At 33.0% G+C, this 20595-nt stretch overlaps 1 protein-coding gene across 1 annotated transcript in view; it reads right to left on the bottom strand.

Annotated features, from left to right (window-relative positions):
• The window catches only part of LOC18105734 (DExH-box ATP-dependent RNA helicase DExH14), a 36825-nt gene extending 23632 nt beyond the window's left edge, over positions 1-13193 (bottom strand). Inside the window, exons 1-21 of the mRNA XM_024586899.2 lie at positions 12943-13193; positions 12793-12854; positions 12540-12699; positions 11932-12385; positions 11776-11841; positions 9417-9521; positions 9043-9345; positions 7691-7807; positions 7001-7060; positions 6502-6573; positions 6251-6367; positions 6001-6162; positions 5530-5595; positions 5288-5440; positions 5118-5201; positions 3660-3734; positions 3445-3576; positions 3308-3373; positions 2522-2587; positions 2309-2431; positions 1261-1410 (exon numbers count right to left, since the gene is read on the bottom strand). Coding sequence (XP_024442667.2) covers positions 1261-1410; positions 2309-2431; positions 2522-2587; positions 3308-3373; positions 3445-3576; positions 3660-3734; positions 5118-5201; positions 5288-5440; positions 5530-5595; positions 6001-6162; positions 6251-6367; positions 6502-6573; positions 7001-7060; positions 7691-7807; positions 9043-9345; positions 9417-9521; positions 11776-11841; positions 11932-12385; positions 12540-12699; positions 12793-12854; positions 12943-13055 — 2706 coding nt within the window. The 5' untranslated portion in view covers positions 13056-13193. The remainder of the gene's footprint in view (positions 1-1260; positions 1411-2308; positions 2432-2521; positions 2588-3307; positions 3374-3444; positions 3577-3659; positions 3735-5117; positions 5202-5287; positions 5441-5529; positions 5596-6000; positions 6163-6250; positions 6368-6501; positions 6574-7000; positions 7061-7690; positions 7808-9042; positions 9346-9416; positions 9522-11775; positions 11842-11931; positions 12386-12539; positions 12700-12792; positions 12855-12942) is intronic.
• Positions 13194-20595: the final 7402 nt, after the last annotated feature.

The following is a 20595-nucleotide window of genomic DNA, read 5'->3' as shown; positions in this document are numbered from 1 at the left end:
CTTGAGGCTCATAATGTCCCTTTCAAGAAACTCCCTAGCTCGATCCAAGAGGGGAACTTGGGGCCTTCGTATAAGTCTTTCTTCCCTCACTTCTGCCCTTGGAACTTGATTATCTAGCTAACCTTATATACAAAGTCTATGGAACTCTTATCTCCTTCAGATTTAATTTATTTATACCAGTAGCTCAAGATTCATAATTTGCTAAAAATTGTGGTGAATAAAAGATACACCAGTGCTTGAGTTTTGTTTTTGTCTGGGGTGCTGATATGCAAAAGAAACTCTTAGACGCAGGTAAAATAATTTATGTTAGTCTCATTGATGATTCAATTGGGAACTACAACTAAGGACTGGTGCGACCAATTTCAGGAACCCATTTAGCATATCAAGGGAATTAGGATTATTGTAGAAGCACAGAACTTATTAGGCCACAAAAGTCTATGATAGTAATTTGCTAGCATATCCAATATGCTTTCGCATGAGCCAGACCTGGTGATGTAGACAAGAAAACAAGCTGATTTCTTGTATTTCTGTGTGGTTAATGTAGACAAGGGAATATCTATAAATTCCAGATTAGGTGGAAATTTTCGGGGCCTAGGCTTTTATTTTATGTTTTCTTCTCTTATTAATCCTTAATTAAGTAGATTTTTATTGGGAATAATATGTAACACGATAGTAATTCTGAAAAAGATCTTATAAGAAGTCAAGCCAGTATGTTTCCTATTTAAGAGTCTAAGTTCTTGTTGGATTAGGAATCCAAACTACATAAAGCTTTAAGAGGTTGTTGAGTCTATAAATACCAATGCTTGTATGCTTTGTTTTCAGAAAAGGCTTTGATGAATAAGATTTCCAGCCATATGCTTTTGATTGTGTGATGCAATCTTCTCTTTGGTGTAAAACACTGTTCAAGCTTAACCCTATAATCAGTACCAGAACAGCCCATTAATATGTCCTGCATCCCCTGGGAGGTCTCATTGGTTATCCTAGAGGCAATAATGGGCCAATATCACAATTGTTCATTAAAAATTCTATTGAAGCCCAACTAGTGACCACCCTTAAAAGTGAGTTTGAGAAAGTACTCTCAAGACAATCAAGTTGCAACAAGGATACTTACTTCAATGGCAATGAAAATGCATCCTAAAATATCAACTAAATCGTTAAAGATAACCCAATTTCAACATGTTGAACCATGTGAACATTGTTTGTAGAGATCTGATAGTGCCAGTTGGGTAGATGTAGAACTTAATAAAATAGATGACATACCTCATCCCACCCGATACCATATGCCAGAGGATTCTGCCTCATCCTGATAAAAAGATATGTGTAACCAAGCCATGCACAAGCTTCCTTGACATTGGTAACAGTACCCAATGCCACCTCAGCATTTAAATTATCTTTTAAAGAGCTAATAAACTGCAAACACAAAGGAAAAATCACAACCAATATGTGAACCAGCCATTTAACTACATAGAATCAGTGCAAAAATGGAATATATTTCAATGCACAATCAGAATATAAGATATTTTAAGCAACCATCACCACACTGAAAACCATATAGCAAAACCCAACATAAACCATTTGCATTATCCTGCTAGACAGAACTTGTGAACTCAATGGATTTCCATCATGGCTTCAACAACAGATGGCCAGACCATCCAACTCTGCAGCAAATTAAGGATATAATATTTCCGTGCAAATTGCCAAATTATGAGGTTACCTTTTTTCCCGCATGCTTCATGCATACCTAGGATTTACCCAGCATATTGATTAAGAGGTTTAATTTATTTAGGTGGCTAAGTTTGCAACTAGAACCGTTTGTAATGATTGCAAATATAGTGGCTTTACTGTTAGTGTAACTATCATCTAGTATTAAATACCTAAACCATATTCATTAACAGAGTCACTACAATCTACTAGAAACTGAGATATGAAAATCTTCATCACAATTCAACAAATGTAATATCAGATCAAATAGCATAGATGCATACAGAACACAACTTCATTTTGCAGACAAGCTACACATAAAATCTTGTAACAGACATGGGAGAATAGACTCCAAACAAGTAAAACATAGTCCATATTTTGTATTAAGCTGTTCAATAATCTGTGTTGTTCCTTGCCATAAGTGAAAGTGAAAGAATCCAAACTTCAAACGAAAAGATGGTCTTCAGAGTTGACAAGGGAAGATGATACCCAAGTTACCTACTCCATAGTAACCCAACTCCAAATCATGTTTAGAAACTCTAGCACACCAATAATATGAGTCTAATATTATGCTTGGACATCCTGAAGTCAAACTATAAATAACTACCTGACTTTCTATAGGAAGTTGACATGTCAGCAACCTTAGATAGTATGCCAGTTTCTCATGGGACGTGATTATGATGCCTTCACCACTCTTGTCAAACTGAGGTCTCCCAGCCCTTCCAAAGATCTGTATACAATGAAATCATGAGAACTGTAAAAAGACAAGACCCCAATAATAAGCAATAAAGAAATTAGATACATTTCCTCCGAGTCTAACCTGCATAACATCAAGCATGCCTAGGTCACGCCACCCACCAGCCTTTGGATCATATAACTGGGTCCCCTGGAGAATAACATCAGAATGGTTAATAGAAAGAGGAATGCAAATGAAAACTATATCAAAGATTTATCTATGTAAAAACGCTATCTTATGCATTGTATTCCTGAAACTAGCCAGTATGAAGAACAACTTCAAGTGCATAGCACTGCAATCAATGCATTTTCTGTTATTAAACAATGTCACTTTGATATTTACTTTAATGAGCCGCATGTCGAATGAGATGTTGCATTAATATCAATTCAAAGGTTTTAGTTCACCTGGTTGAAATGAAATTTTACTTCCAAGTGTGATTTCTACTTTTTTTTAAGGAAAGGCTCACTTACTTTCTCTAACTAATAAGATACCAAATTGTCTTTTAAGTTAAGAATTTCAAATAAGCAGCAGGTATTTGGTATTGTGGTGCAGGGTGTTTTTCAAAAGTGCTTTTCAATTGAAAATATATTAAAATGATATTTTTTAAAAGCATTTTGACACTAACACATAAAAATCATTGAAAAACATCTAAAAAGCATCAATTTGATGCTTTATTAGGTGAAAAGCAATTTGAAAAGCACTTTGAAAAGCAAAAGCTAATACAATGCCAAACGGGTCGGTGACTTTACATACATTGAGATTGATTTCATTTTGTCTATGGTTGCAGCTATGGAAAACGGTTGCAGAAAGGATTGAATTTAGGCAACAGTAAAACCAATGAACATACATGGCCTGATAATGAGCACAAACCTTAATCACAACAGTGTGAGCAGGTAGATTTACACCCCATGCCAAAGTTGCTGTGCAAACAAGTACCTAGAACAGAAAATGATCTAATTTCAGCAAAGATGTTAGGCAAAATTTCAAAGCGCAAAGCAGAACTCTACCTTCAAAAGTCCACCAGAGAAAAGCCGTTCGGTTAGACCTCGGTCAGCTCTTAGCATCCCAGCATGATGAACACCAACCCCACTTCCAAAGAGTTCAACAAGATCTTTGTTTCTGGACTTCATGACTTCTTTCTGAAATGCATAAATTTGATAGCTATTAATGTCATAAACCTCACAAGCACCAAGAAAAAAAAACGAAATACATCAGTTCCCACCTTGAATAAGGCAAATTGTGGATGTTCATCATTTCTAAAGAGCTCTACATCTTCATTATTCCGTGCAAGTTCAACCTGTAAAATATATTGTTAACAACTATGACTATGCACCAATATTGGTCAAAACATACACATTCTCCATGTATATCTGTGGAGGCATAAGTTTCTGTTTCCATGACTTAATGAGTATTGAGTTTAGACATCGATACACATTGACACTCCACAAATCAAAGTGTTGCAAGACCTGTTCCTTAATTTCTCAGTCAAAGGATGACTGCATTATTAATGAGAAAGGATGTACATGAAACACTTCAAGTTAGGATATCCTCCCAACCAGGCAAGAAGAATATCAAACTGAAAATAAAATAGCACTCCAGTCTTGCTTGATGTTAGCAAGGTAACATCCCCAAAATCCTGAACCACAAAGATGCAAGAAACAGTATCCTGTCACGAGAAAATTGTCAAGGAAAAGTGATCCTTACAAAATTATAGCATTTATCTCCATTCAAACACATCATGTAACTGCCAAAATGGGATTGACTGTACAGCCTTGTAATTTTTCATACAGATACCCATGAAACAAACTGGCAACAAATTTAACATCCCACCCAGGATCACCCGAGTATCACCTTCAATACCAAATAGCCTACTTACATTTCCCACAAATTTGACAATGAAGAACCAGATGGCTTTGAGAATTTCCACTAAAACAGGATTACAAATATTAAAATGGAGGCCCAAGATTGACATCCTCAACTTATGAAGCCTCCTAACATGCAACAAGTCATTAGTGTTAATCTTACTAATAACCCCAGTCTAGATAAAAGGCTAAACTTTGGAGGCACGGTGGTTTTCCAAGAAGAATTAGAAATCAGAAATTAAGTAGGATGGGAAGGTTCTTCATAAAATTCAGATGAAATACATTGTCAACTTACATATCTATAATCCAATACAGACAGGATCATGCAAATTTTATCATAATATCATCATTCATTGGTTGTCATAATATTCTGTCTCATCCAAATGCTCAGTTGATAGTTCTGGTGTCTAATTGTGAGTCAGTCAGGATAGCTAACTCGCAAAACACCACCAACCCACCCAGCCACCCCCCACCCCACCCAAAAAAAGAAAGGGAAAGGAAAGAAAATAGTGTGTGCATGTAACTGACCGATAAAAAAAATCATAAAAGAGGATTATTCCTTAGTGGACCATCATTCACCAGCAGCAGAAGACAAATAGATATTAAGACACATGTAAATATCAGGAAAACATTAAAATACATGTAGATAACTGAGAAAAAAAATAACAAATGAAACTAGAAAACTGCAGAACCAGTAGTGTCAAAGAAGAAAGCCATCTAAACCAATCAATCTGATCTAGCAAGTAAATGTCAACAACACTTACAAGCAATATCTGTTATTAACAAACGTCACAAGTTAAAAAAAAAAAAAAATGTACCAGTTTCTCAGCCGTCTTTGCTGTATCCTTCCTGGAATGAACAAATACCATTGCTTGATGACCTTGCTTTAATGAATCAACAACCTGAAACAAAGAGTACCATTGCTCCAATTAATTTTCAGTGTAAAGATTGATAAACTTCCAAAGAGAATCCATCTACAAACAAATACCTTTTTATAACATATTTCATTCAGCAAGTCCTTGCGAGCTGCAAAGTTCTGCTCACTAATTCCAATATACTGTTGGGCAAGAGGCACTGGACGATAACTAGAATCAAAGAAGAAGAGACCTGTCTCTGGACTCACTCTGAGAAATTGAGCAACCTAGGAAAATTCACGATTAAAGATTTAAAGATTTGGATAATAGCTCTGAAATATATACAAGAAAGTTTCAACTATATTGTAGAGAAGACCTCCAGGTAATTGGGTAGAGTGGCTGAAAGTCCAACAATGCGTATCATTGTCTGTGTTGACTCCACCTGTCACCCAAAACAGGAAAAGGAGACGGAAAGAAATGACTGATCAGTTCTCCACCCACTCGTACAAGGGTTTATAATGATATGAAAGATTTGAAAGAATGTTAGTGGAGTAACATCAATAAGGAATTCTCTAGCACATACATACAGATATGAAAATTACATTCCAGCCATGACTAAAATAGTCTCAACATAAACAAAATCAAGGTACTAATGCATACAATTTGCAATACTGTGGTTAAAATAGGCAAAAGCTATCAAAGGGAAGAAAAAAAGACAGTGTATCATTTTACAGTGAAGCATTGCCAAATTACAAAGAATTTGATAGAAATAATCCCATAGATGAATATGATCACAGGGAAGTACTTTTCAAAATTACAGTGCAATGATGGTTCAAGAAAATTTCACCTGTCGCAGAGTCCTGGCAACTAGTGCCTCTATCACAGGGCCTCTATCATCATTCAAAAGATGTACTTCATCAATAATTAAGAGCTTCACCAGCATTGAGAGAGACATATCACTGCTCTTACGAGTGATGACATCCCATTTCTCGGGTGTTGTCACTATCATCTGATTCAGAGAAAGTCAAAGAGAGAAACCATTATAGAATGCATGCAGTTACTGCATAAAAGCACAAAACAATTCAAAGAAATAAAACCTGAGTCTCTTCAAGTTCACTCTTAGACAGTTGCATGTCCCCAGTAAGTTCTCTCACAGTCATGTTCAATGGAGATAAGCGATGGCTAAATGTTGATGTGACCTCTGCAGCTAACGCCTGAAAAGAAAAGGAAGATCCAAGAAGTTAATAACAAAACCAACACCCCCCCCCCCCCCCCCACACACACACCCTTCTTCACCCTAAACACACACACAGAAGTGGACAATATATGTCTTACAGGTGGGCTATACCTTCATAGGAGCAACATAAACTATCTTAAATTCATCTTTGTGCAAGTACCCATCCTTGAAGTGCTGTCCAATCTGAAGACATAAATAAATGAAGAAGAAGAAGAAGAGGCCAACTTACTAACCACATAAATTTCAAATATATATATCATCCTGTGCAGTATTTTAGACTACACTTCCAATTGTTTAAGAAAGATAAAAAATATCATATGTTGTACACCAAAAAAAAGAAACTTGATATCAACAATATCACTATAGGATAAACTTTTAAACAACCAGTAACTTATAGTTAGAGGAAAAAAAAACCAACCAAAAGAATAGAATCGTCCATGTGAATATGGTATTACTGATCAAAAAAAATAAGGTGATATATCTAAGAGGCATTAAAAGAAATTTCTCCCACTCATGTGGCACCATACAGCCCCTCTCTAGTAAACCATAAGCAGTCTGCCCAAAGTCTCAAACAAAAACACAAGACAGTATTAGCCCATTGATCAAATACCTCATGTAGAACAGAGATCATAGCTATGTTTGTTTTGCCAGCTCCTGTCGGTGCACAAACCTGCAAATACAAAGAAACTTCAGACATTCTAAAAGCAATCCTTCATGCAATGAATCCAAACATATGGTTGATCATGCTTTATAACAAGCAGTGAGTAAAAGCCATATATTGCTTTGCCATCAAGAACAACCTATCTCTTCAGCTGGATTTCCCCATTGACAACAAAAACCAATTCTGTCATAAACATCTAAAATCATTCAATTCATAGGTTCTTAGAAACCCATTAGAACTTCAAATTTTAGTTTCAGATTATCATTTATTCTCAAACTATTTGAACCATAACTGAAGCTCCAACTTTACTTTATCTCCCCAGTCTTACCCCCCCCCCCCCCCTCCCTCCCCCCTTTTCCAAAAAAAATCCCACCACTCATATTAAGCCATTACAGTTTGGCAATCCTCCATCTCTAGTTTATTCACCCAGATAGAAGAATGAAAATGACTATATTTTGAGACTGAAACTAAAAGTAGGAAAACTCTATGTGCTAGGGGTCCACAGACTTGAAATGAAATAAAATAAATGCATGGCTTTACATAACTGGCTGCCATAAAGAAAGGCTTTACAGATCAGCAATGCATAATTAACCTAGTTGCTAAAATGATTAAATGTTAACCACAGAACAGATTACTCACAAGTATATTCTCGTTAGTGTAATAGACGGTTTGAAATATCCAGCTCTGTATCCGGTTTAGAGATTTATAGCCATGAAAAGCAGCTTGAGCAAAGTCATCCAACTCCTTTATCTCAATCTAACAAATTATCAAGATGACAGAAACATTGTGAGAGACAAATCAATATCAATGAGCAGCATACTACTAGAGTAACAGCAACCTTCCTGGAACAAGCAATGCACAGAAAGAGAGAGATACAGAGAGCAACACAAGCAAATGAGAATTAAGCAGTAAGTGTTCCACAATGAATCACCATACCCACCCTAAAGAGAGACACCATTATCACAAACTGTCCTGTCACTAAACAACTTTATCCTGCAACCCCCAGAGTAACACACTACTTATCATTAATCTTCTACACAAGAAGTTGCACAGATTTCATTTAGCTACCATAAAAAGCTTCCAAGTCCTTGACAACTGCCCTCTCTTGCAGAAGGTCCCAGTTTTCCAACCTGCAAGTGCATAAAGCCTCTTCCAATGCGTCCATATTGTAGTCCTGAGTTCTTATCAAATGCAAACATCCAAAATCCAGAAAACATCTAAAGCATGGCGACAACACTTCTGGAGAGTGTTTCAGTTGTCATGTCATCAGTGATTACTTATATGTGACAAATCACCACCTTCCATCCTCTGGAAAAGTGTAGAAATCTAGGAGTTCAGAACAGTTAAACTTCTAAGAGTTTGAAAAGTGATGCCTGGTTTCTTCAAACAGTCTATCCTTGGGAAAAACAAGTGCATATTCTTAAAATCGAAGCAAGCACTGTTGTTGCAAATCAATGATTAAAACTTAGCATCACTTTTGCAAGAAAATTGGGAAAATGAAATGCAAACAATTTCTCTTGGCAGCTTGAAGCTCATACATTTTCCTCAGTATCAATACAGTTTGAGAATGGAAGGGGTATTCATAAATTGGTTCTTACAGCTATCAAATGGACCTAAATTAAGAGGCCAACATGAAGCTTGCCAGAAAAGAAATGGAATGATTCCTCTCATCATCAATACAAAAAACAAATGCTCTAAATGACAAAGTATCGTTCAGAACTTGTAACAATCATCTCAACATTTGTTTCTAGACATAATAATAAGCAAAGAGAATTACTTCAACTTTCTTATTTTGCCAGACAATGATAATCAACTGTATTTCTTTCTATTGTTATCTTTTTTCTTTCCTCTCTTCTGTGAAAAACACCTTTAGTTCCAATATCACCAACAGGACATACAGTTATCACTATCAAGGAAAACAGAAGCAAGAATGCACAGAATATCTTCACAATATATCATGAAAGAGATTAATCTACACCACAAGAAATTACCAGCTTTTCTCCAGGTTTCATTTCTGTGGTTGGTGTTGGGGGAATAATGACTTCCTCATACCCCTTGTAATGTTTCCTGACAGTACCTTGCGGAAGAGCAGTCACCGACAATGAATGGGGTCCTGGTCCAGACCCAATAAGATTGTCAAATGGGTTTTTCCTCTCACTTGCTTGAAGTAAAGATGAAAAACTTGCAACTGCCACATCACTCTCAACCCCATGTTCTGTTCCACGTCTATTTCGCTTTTCTTCCTTGCGCCGGAGTTTATCAATTTGCTTCGCAGATTCTGTTTGGATGGTAACCTAAAAGAAGAAGTTGATATGTCACTACTTGTAGAAAAATTAATGACATAATTATATAACTCTTTTTGTACCTGAGTACCATAACTAGGCATGCGTGATTGAGAGTTTGAGGCCGTTTTATCTGATTTAAGTAGAGACAATCCACGATGGATAGCATCAACAAGTTCCTTGCGATGCTGGGGAAAAAGTAATAGAAACTTTCAAATATAGCCCCAGAGAAATAAGTGATAGGTTTGTTTGACATTGAACCATCAAATAATCAAAAGAAAGAGACAGATAGGGAAATAATAATTTAAGAAACATAACATATGCATTATTTCCAATCAAGTTGTTCCAGCAATTTAGTGTGCATCTCTCACTGATAAACATACTAGAAACCCAGAAGAGTGATACCATACAAAATTACAGGTCGTGATAGATTAAAGATGAACCCAATAGGGAGTCACAATTCAGTGGAAGACATTGCATTGATTTCAGATGAAATTAATCTATAATAACCTTCTGTATAAACTTAGAACAGCAATGTTCTAACTTCTCAAGGAAGCATCATACATCATATATCAGCAAAGAGAAACATACAAGTCCATTGACCAGCGCTTCGAGTCGAACCAAGTTTTTTTGAAATGTTTAAAAAAAATCAAGATTGCAGGAAATTTTTAAGCTACATCATTAACCCCGCAACCTGGATGACCAATAACAATGTGGTATGGATTTTTAAAAAAAAAATATTCAAGAGGACAAAATAACTCTGTAAAAAGCAAATCGAAACCAATTAATCAAACAGAAACCAAAACAAAACATGTCATGAAGACAAATTCAAAATAAACCAACTGTGTAAAAAACTTTCAGTGTAGCATCTTTTTTTTCAAAAACAATTGAGCCTCCAACATATTTGATTGACCCATGCTTTGTAGCCTAACCTACCAAGCCCGCGATTCGGGTCTTGAAATCCATTGGGTTTAATAATTTATTTATTTATTAAGTTGATTTTTTTAACCTAAATATAGGATAAAAAAAAAAAGCTAAAGGATGAAACTGGAAAAAAACAAATTAAAAGAAAAAAATTACAAGATGACTTCTTTTAGGAAAAAAAAAGTACATGGTGACATATTAAAGCAACCTAGGTCAACTTAGGTTAACTTGCAACACCTGCGACCCGGGTCGTGACAATCATGTAAAAAACAATTTTAAACAATTAATCCCACAGAAAAAAAAAATTCAAACACATCACGAAGACAAATTCGAAATAAGCTAAATGCTTGAAAAAAAATTTCAATATGGCATATTATTTTTAAAAAAATATTGAGATGATAGATCAACTCAGACATTATGGCTTAACCAGTCAAACATGCAACTTGAGTGATGGACTTAATCGGGTTTAATTTTTTTTTCTTTAATTTTTTTTTACCTAAATATACAATAAAAAATAAATAAAACAAAAAAGCCAAAAAAAGAGCCTAGGCCTACCCCACGCGCCTAGGCCTAGTTTTATTTTTTTTAATCTTTATAAAGGGTGAGCTACAGGTTATTTGCCCCTTTTTTAAAATAAAAAAATAATCAGACGACATGTTGCTTATCTACATGGATTCTAACCACCACTACGGTGGTTGGAAAATCAGGGCAGAATATTTTGTGCCCTACAAACCCTTTTTCAACCCATTTTAATTAAAAAAACACCCTTATAATATCTAGGAGCCAATTTATCAACGTAAGAAACCCGAAAAACCGTCCAAAAACACAAAATCAAACCGTGTAAAATATTTCTTCCTTTCGATCTTCTTTTTTTTTTTTTTTTGCAATATTAAGGTTCTAATCAACCACTATCAAACTCCTCTCATTAAATGGAACTCGTTGAGACCAAAATCAACTATTTTGGTGGTCAAAATCGGTATCAACGATGATTTTCTCTCTCTACACCGAATTCTGATGACTTTCCCTCTCCTCTCATAAACTAGAGACTAAAAATGAGGAAAAAAAGTTTTTTTATGACAATTGAATTTCCAATAACTAAAGGGACCGATAATTTATTAACTAAAAAGTATGGGGACCAAATTGATCTTTTGATATGAAATTCAAAGTTGCCATCTATTTTCCCCGTTTTTTTTACTTTGATCTTCTATCTTTCAATTTCACCCTTTCTTAAAAAATAAAAAACAATTAGGTTTCAATTGGGCTCAAAAGGATGCAATGAAGGGAAAAAAGTTTGAGAACCAAAATAAAAATTTAGAGAAAGAGAATTGTTCTAATCCAAAGTGAAATGTGAGACCATGCAGTCAATCATGAACATGAACATGAACATGAACAGTAAAATGACAACACATTTTAGTTTATTTTTTAATTTTAATTTTAATTAATTTAATTTTTAATTGCAATTTGTAATTTCATGATTTACTGGATAGTAATGCGAAACTAGAGCAATAGTTAGCATACCAGTATGAGGTCTTGTACAATTTCGAAAGCACTATCCCCGACAAGATCCAATAAATCACCGGCTATCTAAAAGGGGGAAAGAAGTAAATAAGAATTAGGTTGCCATGCTAAAACCGACATCCATAGCTTACGAACATAATAACTATTAACTAGTACCTCCTCACCGGGCTTGTCTGAATCAAGTACACGGCATATAGCCATTGGAAGATCATCTTGGGAAAGCTGTGAAGTACTTTCTCCAACTATCTGGTCACATGCATCTCTTAACCAACTTAAATCGAAATTTCCACCATCAGTAGTAGAATGATTTTGTCCCGGGTCACCATGATCATACCATCCATCATGAAACATGGAAAGAGGAGCAGCACTTTCCTCACCCAACAGTTCACCATCCTCCAAACTAGTATCCACCAGAAACCTAGCTGGCGCTTGGAAAGCAAGGTCAGCACCAAACTCTAGATCATCCCCACTCCCATTGACATGACTTTCTACAATAAGTGCAGCTCCAGAGTTTCTTGGTTGCAAACCATAAAGCCTCTGTGATAGAGCGGCAACTTTCTGCAACCTCGCATCTGAAACTGCATGACCAATAAGTTTCTGCAATTTCGACCTGCATTTGAACGAGTAACAACAATTGCTGAATTCCGGTCACCATCTCATGAGGAAGCATAAACAAAATCCGATGCACTCAACTCATGCACACCACAGACTCAAAAAAACAAAACAAAAGTGTTTCTATTGGTATTGGAGAATCAAGTTCTTACTTCTTTTGGGTAAAGTTGCTATCGGCACTCTCCTCTTCCCCAAATATGCGGTACGCATTCAATGCCACCTCGCGGAACTCCTCTGATTGCACCTCTCCATCTATCAACTCCACAACTCCTCCAATAAATTGCCTGTACGCTTGTCGCACTTCGGTTGAGGCTGCTCCATAAATTCCCAATCAACTTTAAAAATCATCTTATTGTATCAAATATTACAAGAAATTCCTATAAATATTTATATGACAAACACTACCTTCTTCCCATCCATCAATGATCTTCCTCGCGAGTTCTGATTCATGAAGCGAGTTTGCAGTACTAATCAAGCCAAAAGAAAAAAGAAAAATCAACATAAATTTAAAACAATATTAATTCAATTTAGGGGGAAAAAAGTACTGGCACATACTTGTTAGGCTTCTTGAGGTAGTTTTGAAGGAGGACTTTTCTCTGGAGATAGGCTTGGTCGATGTCGAATGGGCTTCTGAGAGAGCTTGTCAGCCGAGGAAGTTGAATCAACATTTTTTTTTCTTTTTCTTTTTTTATTAATTTTCAGGGATGTTCGATATCAGATTCAGAGAAATCCAATCCAATTTAGTTCTCTAGTTTAAAAATCACTAATTGGGGAACTCTGATTATAAACCCTACTGAACTGCAGCAGCAACACAGAAGAATATATGTATATAGCATGAAGCATAAGCCTTTGGATCATTTTTAGAGCAATCTCAACTGTTCAATATAAATTCCCTTGTAACTAATATTCTTAAATGTAGTTTAGTTATTTTTTTATTTTGTCTCATTTCCTTTAAAAATTATAATTTATATTTTAAATTAATTTAATTTTAAATTTAGATTAAAAAACATTATTATTAACAAATATACTAAACCGTGTGGGGGATTCACTGTTTCCCCACACACAAAACACTGTGAATTACAATAGTAATCCACAGTGTTTTTTCTTCTTTATTTTTTTTAAAGCTTTTCCCTTTTTTTCTTTTTTTTTTCGTTTTTTTTTTCAAAAATTTTTTTTTCAACTTTCTTATTTTTTTTTTTCATTTATTTTTTTTCCAAAATTATTTTTGTTGATTTTACCTTTTAAATATTAGCCTGGTTAAAATTTTTGCTTTATCATTTTTTTCTTTAAAATACTGTGGATTGCTGTGATGTTTTTCCACTTAGTTTTTCTATTTTATTTCTTTATTTTTCAAAATTATATTTGTCGATTTTTTTATAATATTGAGCTGATTGAAAATTTGGTTTTGTAATTTTTTTTCTTTAAAACATTGTTGATTGCTACAGTGTTTCTCCGCATGATTTTTTTCTCTCTAAAATTATCTTTTTTTTATTTTATTTTTTAATATTGAGCTGGTTAAAAATTACAGTTACAATGTATAAGGAAAGCACTGTAACTTTTTTTGAAAATTACTGTTCATTGCTACAGTGTTTTTTCCCACATGGTTTTTTGTATAATTTTTTTCAAATTATCCTTTTCAATTTTATTTTTTTAATATTAAGTTGTTTGTGAATTACAATTACAAGTCATTACAAATAAGGCTAAATCATGTGGGGAAGCACTGTAGCTTTCATCACAAAATACTGTGAATTGTTATAGTGTTTCCAACATGATTTTTTTTTCCTTTTTTTGGTGTTTGTTTTGTTATTTTTTTTCTAAAATTGTCTCTGTCGATTTTTTTTTAATATTGAGCTGATTAAGAATTTAGCTTTATAATTTTTTTCTTTAAAACACTGTGAATTGTTGCAGTGTTTTTCCATGTGATTTTTTAATGATTTTTTTTTAAATTATCTTTGTCGATTTTTTTTAAATATTGAGTTGGTTAAGAATTATAATTACAATAAAACTAAATCATATGAGGAAAGCGTTGTATTTTTTCTCACAAAACACTGTAGATTGCTACAATATTTCTCTAAATGGTTTTTTATTTTATTTTATTGGAAAAAACGTTATAGTTTTCCTCACAAAACATTGTCAATTGCTACAACGTTTTTTCTTATGGGTTTTTTTCCTTCCAAAATTATCTTTGTTGGTTTTTTTTTTAATATTAAGTTGGTTGAGAATTTAGCTTTGTAATTTTTTTTCTTTTTATTAACTGAAAAGCTAAATCATGTGGCGAAAACACTGTATTTTTCCTCACAAAACACTGTAAATTACTACAAATCATTTTGTTCAGTCTCTAAGTTTTGGATCACCAACACAACTTTTTTTTTCGTCATGAAATATTTACTCCATCATACCTTTAATTTCTATTACTGATCTAGCGCTGATTCACAATTATAACACTATCAAAAGTATTTGTTTTATAAGCCCGCGGCAGCGCGCGGGCATGTCATCTCGTATATAATATAACACTACATGATTGTTTCGCACTACGATATAGGTCAAGTTAAATTTTTTTTAAATGTAAAAAATTTATTTAAATATTGCTAATATTTTTTCTTAACAGAAAAAAAAATCATATAAAGGTTTATCCAATGTAACCCGGTTGACTTTATAGTTTCAAAAACAACACATACAACTCGTAAAAACAATATTTGACTAAACAACATTTCAAGAAGATATCTTTTCTTAATATTAAAATAATAATATATTGGATTGACATGGGTCAACTCGGATTAACGTGTCAAATTTGTAACTCGGGTTATGAGACTATAATAACCCTTAAAAAAGCAAATCACAATAAATTATGAAGTCTAATTTTCAATCAACTCAATGTTATATGATGAAATTAAAAAAAACATCAATTAAAAAATGACCTAAAAAAATAACCCGAGTTAACATGTCAAACTTATAACCCAAATCAGAAGACTAAGATAACCCTATGAAAATCAAATCGAAACAAATTACTTTATTTCAATCCCTAACCATTTCAATATTAAAGGATGAGATTAAGAAAGAAATCAATTTAAAAAAGAACATAAAAAAACAATCTAAGTCAATTCATCAAGCTAATGACACGGATCATCAAACCGAGACAACCTTATAGAAAAAAATAAATAAAAAATGACATGATTTAACTCAGGTTAACATGTCAAATCCGTAACTTTGGTCTTGAGACTAAAATAACCCCGTAGAGAGAAAGTCAAAACAAATTATAAAACTCGATTCAATCATCCTTGTCAGAGCTAATGTTGCACGATAAAATTTGTAAAAATCTTAATTAAAATATGGACATAAAAAATAAGTCAAACCAACCTGAGTTAACCGTTAAGCACTACTTATAGGTCATTAAACTAGGATAACCTAATGAAAAACAAATTGAAACAAATCATAAAGTCTAATTCTTAATCAAACACAATATTAATTGATGAAATTTTTTTAAAAAAATCAATTAAAAAAATAGAGAGAAATGATTCAATTGGGTCAACCTGCAACCCGGGTCATGAGACGGGGATAACCCAATAAAAAACAAATCCAATGTTGAAGGACCTATGACCCGTGTCATGAGACCGATATAATATCTTAGAAAAAAAAAACAACATAATTTAACCATGGTTAAAATGCCACACTCGTGAGACAAAGATATTCTCATAAAAAACAAATCAGAATAGATTATGAAACTCAATTCTCAACTGACCCAATGTTGAATGATAAAATTAAAAAAAATCAATTAAAAATACACAAAAAACAACCTGAGTAAACTTGGGTAACCTATTAAACACTATTCACGGGCTATGAGACTAGGATAACTAGGGGTGAGCAAAAAAACCAAAAAACCAATAAAACCGAGAAAACCAGAAAAAAAATAACCAAAAAAACCGAACTGTGAAAAAAAACCGATTAAACCGATTAAAATTTTTAACAAACTGATCGGTTCGATTCGGTTTCGGTTTTATAAGCCTGAAACCGAAAAAATCAAACCGAGTCAAACCGGAAAAAAATCTAGCCAAACCAGAAAAAAACCAAGTCAAATCGAAAAAAACCAAGCTAAACCTAAAAAAACGAGCCAAACTGAAAACAACCGAGTCAAAATGAAAAAAACCAAGTCAAACAAAAAAACACTGAGTCAAACTGGAAAAAACCAGTTTGTAGCCTAACTAAAAAATGAGATAAATTCACTATACACCACCTTACAAAGCATAGTTCACTAGAAAAATGTTTTTTTATTTATTTTTAATTTCATCATCAATATTAGGTTTACTATGGATTGGACTTCATAATTAGTTTATTTTACTTTCTATGGGTTATCCCGATTTCATAACCCGGGTCATAGGTTTGGTAGGTTAACTCAAGTTGACACAGTTTTTTTTCCTCCTTTTTTAATTGATTCCTTTTCCATTTCATCATTTCTTAAAAAATAAGGTTGATTACAGTTATTCTAGTTTCATGACCCGAATCGCGTTTTTTATCGGTTAACCCGAGTTTATTTGAGTTTTTTTTTCTTTTTTCTAGTTTTTTTTCCTAATTAACCTTAGTCTCATGACTTAGGTCATTGATTTGGTTGATTAACGCAATTTGATCCGGGTCATTTTTTTATCTTCTTTTTTTAATTTAATTTTCTTTCATGTTTATTCTTCAACAATGGTTTAATTAGGAATTAAGCTTTATAATTTATTATAATTTATTTTTTATAGGGTTATCACAGTCTTATAACTCAGACAAATTAACATGGTTTAACATGGGTAGATCCAATATATTATCATCTTAATATTAAAAAAAATATTGTCTTGTGGTGTTGAAAATACATCACAATATCGGGCTTACACTCGATTTTGCAAAAAAAAAAAAAATTTAATTTAATTTCTTACAAAAGACTAAAAATAGATGGACTAAAACTAAAATTGAGGAAAAAATGTAGTATTATTCTTTAACAAAGAAGAAACTAGATGTGAAAACCAAAAGGAAAAAAGAAAAAAAAGGAAGAAAAGAAGAATTGGTTGCTGGAGCCATACTAGAGTTTCATTGTTACCGCACACCACTTTGAAAGGAAGCCTGTGCCAAGACAATTCCAACAACATTAAGGAGGGTCATTATTGAAGGTCCAAGGAAGCTACATCCACCTCCTTAATACAACGACTCCCTTCACAAGCTGAAGCGTATGATACACACACCATTTATTTATTTATTTATTTATTAATTCAATTTAGTCATTGATTCTCTAATAACTCTTCAATTTGATCCTGAATTTTATTTGACCTAAGGCCAAGCATTTTTTTTTAATTTAGTATCTAATTCTCTAATAACGCTTTAGTTTCATCTTGGATTTCATCTCACCTTAGCCTAATAAAGGCCCATCTAGGGAGAGAAAAAGAGAATGGAAAAGACAGAGATAGATAGCCAAGCAAGTTAGCTCATTGTGGTCACGTCCATGACCCAAGTTGTGACTTTGATGGGTTAACCCAGGTTGATAGAGATCGATCTAATGTTTCATTGTCTCAATATTAAAAAAAAGATATCATCTTGATTTTTTTTAAAAAAAAAACCAAATTATTACTATTCATCTGAGTTACTTTTGGACCTATCAAATCGACTGGGTCACATTGTAATAACTCCCATACAATTTAATTTGAAGCTCAAGCTAAGCAAGAAATTAGCCCGAGAGGTTTCAAGGTTGTCTACTGGAGCTGAGTTAATGACACTTTCAAAGAGTTCATATGCCTTACCCTTTTTTTATGTTAAAAAAACATCGTGTGATTTTTTTAAAAAGAGTCGAACAACATCATCTTATAATCTTGTCCAATAAAATCAAGTTTTAACCGCTTCAACTTTTTATTTTATAAGTTTGCGCTTGTTGTATTAAAACAAAAATATGCTCTTATGAACATTATTACCACCTTAAATTCATATCAGCATCAGAGTGTGGGTAACAAAACTAGTTTCATTATTACATTGTCCAACTCTCTTTTGGCCATTTCAGCATAAAACACGAAAGAAAATAGATAAGGATACCCATCAACTGCTATACTTACCAGTCACACTCACTAGCATAAGAGAAGTAGAGATTAAATGAACTTGGACTAAATTGGTTTAAGGAATAAAAAAAAGAAAAAAAAGTAAAAGAGATGGGTTATACTGAAATTATTATTATTATTATTATTAACAATTAATAAAAAAAACTAAAAGAGTATCAAGTTTTACTATGAATAACCCTGTTTGATGTCTCATTACTAGAAATAAATCTTTCATTTGAAAATTCTTAAAGAAGTGCTCTTTTACTTTAGATACTTCTTGTACCTATTATAGAGTGTTGAAGATTATCCTATCTAGACCAAATGTATTCATAACATAAAGCATTTGGGAAAACTATGCATTGGAGAAATCCTAATTGCATAGATAATAAGTGAGAATTGTAAGTTCACAAGAATATTAATTGTTCTTTAGGATGGAGATGATCACCAACTTGTAGTGTAAATCTCTACATGTTAGGATGCTTATTCAAACCATAATGTTTTTTTATGTTTCAACTTATTTTCTCTATAAAACATGAATTATTTCATATTCTGCATGTCTAGTGCTTACAAGGTGGTGGTGGTGTTGTTTATTGAGGGTAATCAAACTAAAAACTACAATGGAAGGTTGTTGTTTTTTTTTTTTTTTGTTTAGGCTAGTGCAAGGGTCTTTTTTGGCTTTTGTTTTTTCTTTTCTATTTGCATAAAGCATGAAATTCACCCCTATTTATAGGAGATGAAAGAAGAATATGGAGTGTTTCTTTGGCATGGTTTGTGGCCATTGATTTTATTAGGAATGATCTAAACCGTTGGCTAGAAACCAACAATTTGGTACTACAAAACAAGACTATAAAAACTGGTCATGTTAGACGTTTTAACTGTTTATTGCAGCGGTTGCAAGGCTGTGAACGAAGTAGAAAAGGACTAGGGGTGTACTACAAAGTCAGGGGGTGGGGATAATGCGTCTTTTGTCTCGTTTGGATGAGAGATAGAGCATTAAATGGCCTTCAAAAGTGGCTTCACAAGGAACTTTTTCTAGTATAAAGGTAGAAGATGATGAACAATGTCAGATGTCGTTGGCACTATTATTTTTTTTGCAAAAAAGTCATTGGTTCTAAATTTCTTTAATTTGACCCTTAATTGACCCCTACATTTTGTTTTTTCTTGTAATTTTATCCTTGATTTCACCTAATCAAGTTTGGAAAAAATAAATTTGATCCTTTAAAATTTCAATAATCTCAATTAAGCCCAAATTAAGCTTTCAAACTTATTTTTTTACAATTAAGTCCATAATAAAATCAAATTTACCCATTAAAAGTCTAATTAAGTCTTTGCACTTAATTAATTCTTTTAATTTGACTCAAATTAATTCTTCAACTTAATTAACTCTTTAATTGGACTCGTGACTAAATCAAATTGGCATACTGAAAGTCTAATTAAGTTCTCGGACTTAATTTTTATGTAAAGTCATCCAATGATTATTTAATTTGACCTTATATCTACATTATCTTTCAATCTTTGGTACAATTAGGTTCCTGATTTTGTCCAAACTCTCAGTTTGGTTCCTCCATACATTTGAAACTCTTCTCGGCATGTTCATGCCAAATTGCCAGTTTATTTTTGTTTTTTAGATGTTTTTGTTTTTAGTTTTAAAAGAAAAGGATAATTTTGGGGGGAAACCTAAAATTGAGTTATGACAACCATCCACAAATATTTTCAAGTCAAATTATCATAAAACATTTTACAATACAATCCTACAATTAAAGGACTTAAAATATAAAACATCAAAATTTCATATTGATAATGAAAAGAATGAATCCATAGTCATTATTATAGCTTTATCATAATAAATAAATAATCCTTGAATATTCAATAGTTATATGTATTATATTTCTTTAAGAAGCAACATGAATATCATAAAATGTGAAAATCCTACAGCTAATAGTTTATGCCAGTCTAGTTTCAAGAAGCACATGTAGAACATGTTAAAAATAAGCATACTAAGAATTTAGAATAAAAAATTATATCATCACATCACGACATTAACAAACATACTTGTATTAAATTTACTTTTAATATTTCCATAGACTTCATACAATATTAAACTCTATGGAAGAAAAGAAAAGAAAGAAATCATAATCTTTAAACAAAAGACCTA

The sequence above is a fragment of the Populus trichocarpa genome, chromosome 15 (genome assembly GCF_000002775.5).
Source record: "Populus trichocarpa isolate Nisqually-1 chromosome 15, P.trichocarpa_v4.1, whole genome shotgun sequence".
Taxonomy (NCBI): Eukaryota; Viridiplantae; Streptophyta; class Magnoliopsida; order Malpighiales; family Salicaceae; genus Populus; species Populus trichocarpa.
This window is presented reverse-complemented; position numbering and strand designations above follow the sequence as displayed.